This window comes from Akebia trifoliata, chromosome 4 (genome assembly GCF_017979445.1).
Source record: "Akebia trifoliata isolate Shusen 1 chromosome 4, ASM1797944v1, whole genome shotgun sequence".
NCBI lineage: Eukaryota > Viridiplantae > Streptophyta > Magnoliopsida > Ranunculales > Lardizabalaceae > Akebia > Akebia trifoliata.
Window position 1 is genome coordinate 4,414,112 of NC_141378.1, and position 12,197 is coordinate 4,426,308.

At 32.2% G+C, this 12,197-nt stretch overlaps 1 protein-coding gene across 1 annotated transcript; it reads left to right on the forward strand.

Annotated features, from left to right (window-relative positions):
• The first annotated feature begins 5,896 nt into the window (after positions 1–5,896).
• Positions 5,897–7,447, forward strand: LOC147403134 (putative WRKY transcription factor 48). The gene is made up of 3 exons (XM_086438602.1): positions 5,897–6,402; positions 6,691–6,834; positions 6,946–7,447. Exons 1-3 carry the CDS (start codon positions 6,044–6,046, stop codon positions 7,271–7,273), a joined length of 831 nt encoding a protein of 276 aa, XP_086294728.1. The 5' UTR covers positions 5,897–6,043; the 3' UTR covers positions 7,274–7,447.
• Positions 7,448–12,197: the final 4,750 nt, after the last annotated feature.

Here is a 12,197-nt window from a genome sequence, read left to right on the forward strand (position 1 = left end):
TAAAACTTTTGACCGAAACATATCCCTCAAGCATCAATATCAACCGATACCAATACCGATACCGATACGTAGCGGAGACTCGTGACCATAGTCAAAGTTAGGGTTTTATGTCTGTTTGACTTGACTTTAAATTTGTCTAATATAAAAAAACCCAAATCATCACCAATAACAAAAAATAAAATAAAATAATTATTATTTTGTTTTGTCGTTTTTTACTCTCAAACATTATCACAGAAAATCCAACTAATAAAAAACAAATATTATTAAATTTCCACTTAATTAAAAATAAATAAATAAATAAGGACCGTTCAAATAAAATAAATAAATGTGGAGAGCGTGCTGTACAAGCAACGGTACATAGAATATTCTAAAACCGCGTAATGGCACGTGTTTCGAAATTCGATGGGAAGATATGAACCGTTCAATTGTTGGATGGTAAAATGCGTGTTTCGTCGGACAAACTAGAGAGAATGATTTGGTTACACGTGTCGGTAATATGGGATAACTGCTTGGCATCCAATTACGGGTTGATTGCGACCCGGGCCGTGTATTGTGGCCAGTTAGTTTCACGAAAAGGATATAATAATTGCTTTTGGATCTTTTGTATAATACCCGATGGGTCCCCAAATCTTTTTCAATAATTGACGGCAGTTTCCTTGTTTTTTTTTGTTTTTTTTTTTTAGAGCTGCTATTGGCACCTCAACTTTTACTTATTATATACCCCAATTAACAATATAGAACATAAAAAAGACTTTTCCCAATACGTGGGCAACTCTTTTCAAGTTCCGATTTTGATTCACTATTCATTTTAATTTTCAAAACATGTTTTTTCAAAGAATTCGTCACTTTTATAATCAATAAATTTATTGAAATATTATCATCGTAGATTATAAAAGTGATGAATTCATTGTAAAATCATGTTTTGGGTACTAAATTGAGCAGTATATCGAAATCGAAATTTTATGATATTCAACTCGCGAAATTGAGATTCACCCAACAATAAATAAATGGTTAAGATAAGAAAAAGTTGGGATGCCAATATAAGCTCTTTCTTTTGTTGTTGCGAGATTTCTATTTTTTGGGTTTAGAATTTTAAATGAGTCTAATCATAACTGTAAACAACTAAAAAATATTTTTTAAAGGGGAATGTTAACGTCTCCATTGTTAACGTATAAGACCTTATGGGGACGTTACCATTTTCTAACACTTTATTTTTTCAATAATACCTATATTTAATGTCTTTTAGTGAAAATAAATAAGGATATGGTGGTCTTTTACACAATAAATATTTGTTTGCATTGATTGTCAAATCATTTATTGCAATAAAATATTTAATTCTAAAGATTAAATGTTCTTAATATTTATTATGAAAGAAACATGTATTAATTAAATAAATAAATATTTATTTTATAAAAAGGTTAATATACTCTTATTTTTTACATTAAATGACAAAATAGGTAGGGTTATTATTGGAAAAAAAGTTTGGAGAACGCTAACGTCCCCATGAGGTGTTGGACATTAGCATTCCCCTTTTTTTCAATTTCTAAGTACACTAGTTGCCTTGCCCTTGCTAGTCGGACATATAGGTGTAGAACTTATATATATTTGAATGAGTGTTATCATTCTTTAATATTGTAATAATTTGAGCCAAAGCTTGGTAATGTTTGAATTGTGTGTTTTAATCTTCGATCGGAGTGTGATAAATAATTAAAGAAATTAATTTATAAATAGTCCTGGTGCCAACAACAACTCTCACTTTGTCTTCCTTTTTTCTTTTCTTTTTCTTTTTTTTTTTTTTATCTTTTTTTCTTCTTAATGTTTTTTAGAGAGCTGAATATTTTGGATAATCAAAGTTGTTCAATAAAAAATTGACTAATATGGACTTTGGATTGAGGTTAAATCTCGAGAATATTTACCCCAAAGTTAAATCTCAACCGATGGACTTCGTGTTTAATGGTCAAGATCTATTACTTTTTTCCATAAATCACTATTCCCGTGGGTCACCGGAACCTAATTCAATATATATATAACCAACTTAACGATAATCTCATATTATCAAGTATATGACTAAGGGAGCAGATCCTCTGTAGTATTTTTTTTTTTCCATGCAATTCCATGTAGTTCAGTTAGACAAAATTGAGAGCACGTCACGTGGTATATAACCAAAATCTATAACGTTGAAATGTTAAAATTTAATGACCATTCAATTTAAATCCTTTTGACCATGTTTAAAAAGATTTTTTTTTTTTTATAAATCTGATCCAAATCATAATCAATACATGAATAAAGGGTTAAATTTTATTTTTCAACATGGTAACTCCATTACAAGGATTTACTGAAATATATAAATATTCGGCACCCTAAGTTTTACCACACACTTTAACAAACGCGTTTTGTCCTACATGGGTTAGAAGTTTAGGAATAGGTTGATTTTTGGTGAGGCTGATCTCTATGGTGAGGAGATCATCCTCACCAAAAATCAGCTCATTCCAAAACTTCTAACCCCATAAAAAATGATTTACAAAAAATGGACGGTCCACGATTTTTCAACTTGTAAACATGGGACTAAACATTTCGGAATGGACTGATTTTTGGGGAGGATGATCTTCTAATCATAGAGATCATTCTCATTAAAAATCAGCCCATTCCAAAACTTCTAACCCATGTAGGACAAAAAACGTTTGTTAAAGTGTGTGGTAAAACTTAGGGTGCAGAACATTTTCCATATATATATATATATATGACAGAGGATCCACTCCCTATGATTAAATGTCTTTATTAAGATATTTTTGCCTCTGCATACGAAAATAGTCTCGAGATCACATATTCATACTTATGAAATCAATTATGATAATAGAATCTCAATTATATCATAAAGCCACCAAAAGTTATAACCTAGAGTCGCACGATAACCTGATAAGCAAAACGGGTCCCTAGAATGTGGGGTAGAGGAGAGTGGTAGGCACGTAGTGTCCATTGACATGATTGAAAAGAGTAGTAGCTTCCAAATAACATATCTAGCATAGTTCTAAAAGGTATCAAGCCCTAATGAAAAAGATAAAAAGTGTGACAACTACCTTCCACCTCCAACATGTATACAAAGGATATAAATGAATATGTAATTTTCGATGATCCAATACAATATCCTATAAGATAAAAACTAATTCGAGTGTCAGAGTGTAATTTACAAGAAGAGATAGAAGGTATTGGGGAGATTTTAACCCCTTATATCTGACATGCACACTTATTAAAGATTTTTTTTTTTTTAGAACATTTTTAAATTTTATTATTAATTTACAATCATATTATTATTTGGGTAATTTATAAAATATAATTCTACTAGATCTTTGAATTAAATTACATATAACATAAATCATATTTTCTTATTAAATTTATAAAATACTCAAATTATTAATTAAAGTTCAACCAATCATATCTATTCATTTCATTCTTTTTTAAAAAGTAAGTACCTTATTTGGACTTTAGCATATAATATTACTTAACATTTTTATTTAAATATTTAAATTTGATTTGTTTAAGATACATAAGATGCATTAATATTGTAACTTTCCCTACCAGTTGAATTAAATATCTAACAAAATAAAAACTCTTATTAGTAACTCTATTTCTTAAACAATTAATGATGAAATATCAATTGTGACCAATTCATCACGTAACTTTTATGAGTGTAGTGTCTGGAAAGGTATTGTTCATTTTCACATTAGAAACCATTTTTAAAGATAAAAGAGAGAACTTAATAAAATTTTGGGAAGATCAATGATGTAGAAATAATCGATCGAAGGATTATCTCAGAGATAATCATTTTTTTAAGAAAGTCATTATTAATATTAAATTGGGTATAATAATAATAATAATAAATAAATAAATAAAGAGCATGGCTGATTCAGTCTTTCATCCCAATAAATAACTGTTTTGGTAATATTGAACTATTTTCTCTTACTAAAATTTAAAAATTATCCCTAGACATTTATTTAAGATGATTGAAGTAAATCTGATTACCTTAAAATCAAAAAATATTAGGATTTGATTATCATTATTAAAGAAGACAAGAGCAGAGCAGTGCTTTGATGCTAAATCTTTCACCATTTTAGGAGCATTTATTTTTGAAACCCTCAGTTTTGAGTACTCAGTTTTGAGTAGTGTTGGGCTGTCAGTTGTGATAGATCATGACGAGAGAATCGTGTCAGCAGAAGATCCGCGTGCCAGATATGGACCACACGTGCAAAGCTTCTTTCACACGCTTGAATAAAAAGTCCGTATTTCCTTTTTCGCATTCTTTTTAGTAAAAATACAGTATTTATGTCGACTTGTGAGACGGTAATCAGATTTCATTTCACACGTGCAAAATAATTATACATACAGATTACTAAAACGCCCTTTATCTAAATGGGTAATTTATAAACTATGATATCATATCAACTCCACTGAGAAAGTTTACTAAAAAAAAAAAAAGAAATTAATAATTAAACCAAAACTGTTAGTATTCATAGTGGTTTGTATACAATAATTATTTCTATTTTTCATATTTTAATATATAAATTAAGAATAATGCTGAAGTGACCTCAAGTTTATACCTCGCATCTTGACGTGAAAGTGTATAGGAGTCATAAATACTTTCATCGAGATGCGAGTGAAAAATATCTATAATTCCTATGCACTTTGACATTAGGATGTGTGATATGAGGTTCAACTTTGAAGTCACTCCAGCACGACTCATGAATTAAACATGAATTATATGATTCAAGACTAATACCATGCAAAGATTTTTTTTTTAAATCTTCACACTTGGGGATTTATATCATGAATTATTTGTCTTCTATATTATTTTCCATTATCTTGATCTCTCTTCTCATTGACGGTGTAATCATTAAAAATAAATTGACACTCTAATTATAGATAGATTCGATATTTTTTTAATAAAAAATTAATAAAGATTTTATCTTTTGTTTCTCTTACTATGTTACCTTAAGTTTATCTTTTCTTATGGAGTTTTCTATTTTAAATATGATCATGTGCAATTTTCGTCTATTTTTAAATTTGATCATTGTGATGTTTGAGATCATAAATGATCTTCTTCCATATCTTTAGATGATTCATTGTCGAGATGATACATCGACCAGTATTTATTAAGCTAAACCCAGACCTATGAAATAAGAATACATTGTTTTATTTCAAATGGACTATTTTCAATCAAAACTTAAAAATTGGTAGAGTTGACTCAAAATTTAATAGATTTGACTCAACTCGAAGGAATTGGATATCATGGTGAATTGATCCCAAAACTGTATAGAGCCAAATTTGCCATGTCAACTAGACAAACCATTAAATCAACTAATAAACTCAAAAATGCATCAACAGAAATTAGGAAGTTAGATGTATATATATATATATTTGTGGATAAAAAATAATAAAAAAGAGTATATTTTTAATATTTATAAGTTTAAGATATTTTTATTTAAAACCATTTGAGTTGATTCCCGAGTTATCGTCTTGGCTCAACTTGTTGGACATCCGAGTGGAGTTTTAAAACTAAAATTTAAGTAGGATAATTAGTATATAATATGAAGGACATATTCGCCATTTGAAGTTTAAAATTCCAATCGAAAAAAAAAAGCTAAAAGAACCAGAAAAAAGAAAATAAAAAAAATCTATTTGAGGAATCACATGCAATCAATGGAGCTGAAATTATTTTCAAGCTTTACACCCTAATACGTCCACGTGTAACATAACTTGTAATTACACGCAACCGGTTAACCGGTCAAATCCTCTCGTGTGAAAACGTAGACAATTTTGTCGGGACAACAGTCTCTCTTGCATTAAATGACTTCTCCCATCCACGTATACTAGACCGGATGTTGCCGGTCACTTTTTGCCAACCCAACCCAACCCAACCAGCTCTACAAAGTACAAACTCTCCATCTCTCTTTTTCTTTCTCTCTCTCACACTAAAGCTAGAGAAGTAGAAGAAGAACAGAGAGAGATCAATTACAGATGGAGAAGTTCTGCTTTTGAACTGAAGTTGATGGAGAAGAAAGAAACAATGGAGACAGAGAATTTGATGGGTATGTCGACATTTTCAGATCAGATTTTTAGCAATTATTCTCTACAAGGCATCTTCGACATGTCGTTTGAAACCGAGAAAGCTTCTCTAGGTTTCATGGAGTTACTTGGTCAAGATTTTTCTCCCACAACTTTTGACAATTTTCTACAAAACCCATCTCCACCATTACCCCCACCACCACCTACAGAGACATCTGAGGTGTTGAATTTGCCTGCAACGCCGAACTCTTCATCGATTTCTTCTTCTTCGACTGAAGCACCTAATGAAGAACAAAAATCTAAGACAGTAGAGGACGAAGATCTGGAAAAAACTAAGAAAGAGTATGTCTGATTCTCTCTCTCTCTCTCTCTCTCTCTCTCTCTCTCTCTCTCTCTCTTTATTATGTAATTGAAGTTTAAAGTTTAAACTGTTGTAATAAATAAAACCCATTGAAGAGGAAAAAAATTCGAAAAATGGGTCCTTGAAATTTTTTTGATCTATTATGTAATTTAAGTTTAAACTGTTGAAAGAAATAAACACATTAAAGAGGAACAAAATTAGAAAAATGGGTACTTGAAAAAAAAAAATTAATTTTTTTTACAAGCTTTTATGGGTTTTTTTTTTGGTAGATTGAAACCTAAAAAGACGAAGCAAAAACGGCAGAGAGAGCCAAGATTTGCGTTCATGACAAAGAGTGAGATTGATCATCTGGAAGATGGGTACAGATGGAGAAAATACGGACAAAAAGCTGTGAAAAATAGCCCTTTTCCGAGGTACACTAAATTTTACCAAATCAGTTCTACCGCATATCTCTTTTGGTACATTTTTACCAAAACGGATTCTATAGTAAAATTATTTAAACTAATGTAAGTCTTGGGTTTCAGGAGCTACTATCGTTGCACCAGTGCAACATGTGGTGTGAAGAAGCGAGTGGAACGATCGTCCAACGATCCAGCAATCGTCGTGACGACGTACGAAGGCCAACACACCCACCCCAGCCCCGTCATGCCACGTGGAAGCTCCGCCTCTGCACTCTTCTCCATGCCACGCGTCAATTACCAGCAACAGCAACAAGCCTATTTCCATAGCTTACCACCACCATTGAATTTTAGTTCTACTCAAGAGGGTGGAAACATTTTGTCTTCAACAGCTTCTTTACTTACAGATCATGGGCTTCTTGGAGACATTGTTCAGACTTTGAAAGAAGAGTAGAAGAAAAAAATTCTAGTTTCTGGTATGTAATTCTCTTACTGATCACTGATGATGAGATTTTAATCCTTAGAGAGAGAAATCCATTTCACCATTATTCATAAACTCTTCTGATTATCTATGTAACTTGATTTTCTTAATTATCCAACGAGGGACTTTAATCTTCTTCTTTTTTCAGAGAGAGATTGTTTAAATTTGGAGCTTTTTAGGCTTTGGGTTACTGTTTTTTCTTTATTTGTCTCATATCTTTGTTCTTTGGGTTGAAGGAATTTGCATCGTTTCATTAAGGGTACTGTAGTTAGTGTTTTTAGGGTTTTTAGGGTTAGGGTTTCTTCATGGAGCAAGTTGGGTACTAGCTTTTCAGCTTTTTCTTTGTGTGGGAATCCTCTCAATATGCATTTATGGAAAGTAAGACATCTAGAATGATATAGGGAACTTGAATTTGTTCCTTATTTAGGGAAAGTTAGAAAACTCTTAACATGGGATGATTGGTTGAAATTGGTGTGGACAGTAAATGAGATGTCTTTAAATGTACATAGAAGTGCAATATAGAAGAATGTGTGGCTACATACTAACCCACTTTTGTTTTGTTGAATTAACAAGTCTTTTTGCCTCTTTTGTGTTGTGTTGTCAGATGTGTTATTCATGAGCTTTTAATTCTTAAAATGGTTGTGTGAACATCTTTGTGGGGTTGTGAAGTTGATTCTTGATTTGAAGGATGATTGGCGATCATGGTGGAGATATGGAAACTTTTAAGTATTGGTGTGATGAAATGAATAGTTTTTATACCGATTAAGTTCAAAGTCTTTGTCCAAGTGATGAGAGTTTTTTTCTCGAGTGTTTCCCTTTTTGCTTAAAGGCGGGTAAACTACTTATAGCTATATACATATGACTTGTAGGTAAAAACAATATATTTGAGAGGCAATAATAGATGAAAACAAAATTGAAAAAGAAAAAAAAGTGATGAAATCCAAACTGAAAAATACTATTGGAGTTTGAGTTTGATTTCAGGGAGATTAAATAAAAACATATACAGTATGGAGGGAAAGGAAGGACCAATAAAAATTAATATATGGTTAGTACTTGGGAAACACTCTGAAGCTATCATATTTTGTTACCTTAGTTCTATTATCTACTAGGAATGAGATGTAGAGGAGAATAATGTTCATAGAATTAGAGTTGGATTGTTGAAGTGGATGTGTGCTTTTAGAAGGAAAATTGTATAAGAAAACAGCATGATCGGCTATGGTTTATAGAGTTGAATGTTGGACACTCAAGAAATAGTCCTTTTATACATTAGGTTTAACATAGATGTAGATGTTGAGATGGATGAGTGGAAAGACGAAAAAGATAGTTTGGGCATGGGCAACGAATACCAATAACATCCCCAATTACAGGAAGTGATCAAGGTTCTCAAAGAGTAAGAAGAAAACCGAGAAGTATGTCGATTAATATAAAGGTAGTGAATATGAATAAAAATCTTGAATTAACAAAAGATGTGACTGTAATAAAAAAGAACAAAGGATAGGACACATTCAGCCGACCTCAAATTTTGGGCATAAGGCGTGTCGATGATTTTGATGACACAGAGAAACATACATGATACATTCATATACACTAATCTACATAGGGAATCATGTAAATACATATGCAATTGCATGAGGAATCATTCTAAGAAGAATCATTTTTCAATTAAATTTAGTTTTATAGAATTGATAAACCTAGTAGATAGAAATGTCCTGACTCTAGTATGTGACTCGTCCATCGACCGCACTCATCTAGCCCTAAATGCAATTTGTATCAAGAAAGTAATATCCTGAATGAAGAACTGAATATTTTGCCTTGGTCCATGCATCCCAACTTCCTTGGATGTTGTTGGCTTCTGTTGCATCATCTTTGTTATAAGAAACTATATCAATTTCCAAACTTCCCGATTATATACTTCAACAGGAATTGCACATAGGTGGATTTATATAATCGAAACTACGCGTAAAATGCCCATGCACAACACAACATATAAAATACATTATATAGCCAATGTTATGTTTGTCCATTGTATTTTGTTGTTGGTACTTTATTTTGTAAAATGGATTGCAATTTTTTTGGTTAACTTTTTCATCAGTTTCATAACTTTTTGCAATGAGGGCAATTTGATCTTTTGCATGAACAATAAATTCATAGCCAACTCGTTTTAGAATTTTTTGACAGAGAATTTCAGTTTTACTGAGAGGAAGTGAGATTGTAACCTAGTTTTTCACAAAAATAGTTAAAGGATCTCATCATTGCTCGTTGATGTGGGCAATCTTTCTATTTCACGTAAATTTCGTTTCACGTCCTCTCTTTATTTCTGATTTGTAATTCTCTTATAGTTACTGGTATTTGTGATGCCCAATTCTCTACAGCCCATTTTAGGGATTCACGGCTCAGCCATTCGATGACTTTGCCATTGGATGTTCCCAAAATGGGTATTATTGGGTCGATCAGGTGAATTCAAATTTATGACCTAATCTATTACAAGAACAGTTCTTTCATGACCTTTGATGTATATTTGATTCGATGGAGGAGGTCTCAATAATAGCATCCTCATTGAATTTTAGGGTATTTGTTCAGAATTGCAGTAAAAACATTATCAATATAAGCTCTCTTTGTTCTTCTAAATATTGATGCTTTTCATATTCATGGAGGGCTCTTATACTTTCTAATACATACTCTAATATAAACAATAAATCAGCATTTATTAAGGAGATCATTTTTCTAAACTTTGTGCAACATGTCTTTCACCATTATCCATATTTTGTACGATAAATGGTGCAACAAATGTATCGATTTGGACCTCATAGGATGAATATGCACCCAATGAGTTCATTGAAAATTCCACTATCCCGTCAAGCTATATATATAGGGGGCGGCGGTTCAAGGGACATATGTAAAAACAATTGTTTTTCGAAATATGGGTTAGAGGTTTTGGATTGAGCTGATTTTTTGCAAGGATTGTCACTATGATGAGAAGATCATCCTCACAAAAAATCAGCTCAATCTGAAACTTCTAAATCCATCAAAAGTGATTTACAAATTATTAACAAAAATTGGCAAATAATTGACGGTCCACATTCAAAATCACTTTTAATGGGGTTAGAAGTTTCAGATTGGGCTCTTTTTTTTTTTGAGGATGATCTTCCCATCATAGATATCATCCTCACAAAAAATCAGCTCAATCCAAAACTTCTAATCCATATTTTGAAAATTTATTAATGTTACATTGTTTTTACATATGTTTTTTCATATGTCCCTTGACCCTGACCCATATATATATTAATGTCCAAAGCACTCATTATAATAATAATAACTTGTAAACCTTTGGACAATGTATATGCTTTTTTAACATCTTGACAAAAGTAAAATGAAATGTTCTATTAACAGCATATAGAGCTATTATTTTCACTCCCTCACTCTTATTATATGTTGAATCTCAATCTCTCTTTAGTTCTACAAACCATGTGGGATCAACTTCTTGGTACTCCTAATGAGGAACTTTAAATAACTTTCCCACTAAATGATAGTTTTTAGGTCTTTTGCTTAGAAATAAAAAATTATTAGGCTGTAAAGATTGGTCACTTTCTCTAATGAGTCGTGTTAATCTGACTTACCCACATGGCATACTCAATCGACACCCATGATGTAACAAGCTTGGAAACAGTAGATCTTCTCTCCTCAGGATACAAAACTGCCATGTTAGGGGAGTCGATTGAGTATGCTACGTGAGTAAGTCAGATTATCAGGATTCTTCTCTAATATATGTCGTTGGAAATGACCTACTTGAATTTTTTATTTTTTATTTTTTCTAAGTGGCCTACTTGAATTTTCCATTTTTTTTGCGAGAAAAATTGAATTTCAGAGAACTTTTTTTGTTTTTGTTTTTGTTTTTTTTCTTTCGGAGGTGAAAATAGGTTGAGAACCACTTCCTATGATGTTGAAGCATCATAATTTTGAAGCTATGCATCAGGAGTAATGTAAGGGAAAAAATGGACCCAAACAACATTTTATGTCGTAAAAAGGAAGAACCCTATAAGACCAAAAAGTGCCCTACTTCAATCAACCATTCCTGATACTGCATGTCTGTGGGCATGGAGTGTGGATCCTGTACTCATGAAATTTGTATGCCAACATAACTTCCGGTATCCATTGCGTGCCATATTGCTCTTTCGGCCAAGCACCCATCCTGTTGGTACATTGACACACCAAAATTAGTTGGTTAAACACACGGACAGTTGTGCTTTCTATACCAGTTCATCCATGGAATCATTTCTCTTTGGATCACTTCTGTTAGAAACCCCAATCCCTATTGTGACATTGATTATTTGTTTAGTGATTAACGAAGTGCTTTTTGGAACTAGCACTTTTTTTTTTTTTTTTGGGTGTGTGATTTTTGTCAACTAAAACATTAGAAACATTTTTGAGACATTTTAGTAATTAACTTAAAAAATGTTCTCCATTTTTTCATCAAAAAAAAGGTATAATTTTCATTCTCTAAGGGTATCACCACTACATGCACTGCCCCCTCGGAAAGTCCTACATGAACTGGTTGAGTCAAGGTTCAATCGGACCCTGGAAGGTGGCCCCAAGGAATTCACTGCTTTGAGAGGTTTCGAATACTTGTCCCACCCTTCCTGAGGAGCTTATCAAGCTCGGCTTGCCACTAGACAAGAATCTATAAGTCAGTCAACTTCAACTTGGCCAACTTTTGGATTCTAGCTTTTGTGGAAATTACCAAACCGAAAACCTTACTTTCTATCATTCCTCAACTTTTTAGTTTAAGATGTTGTCTTGGAATATCAATGTGGGGTCCCTCACCCACCACCCACCCAAAAGGCTTCAATTTGAATTGAATGACAAGGCCAGGCCTAAGAATCAAAAGTCAAGCACGGGC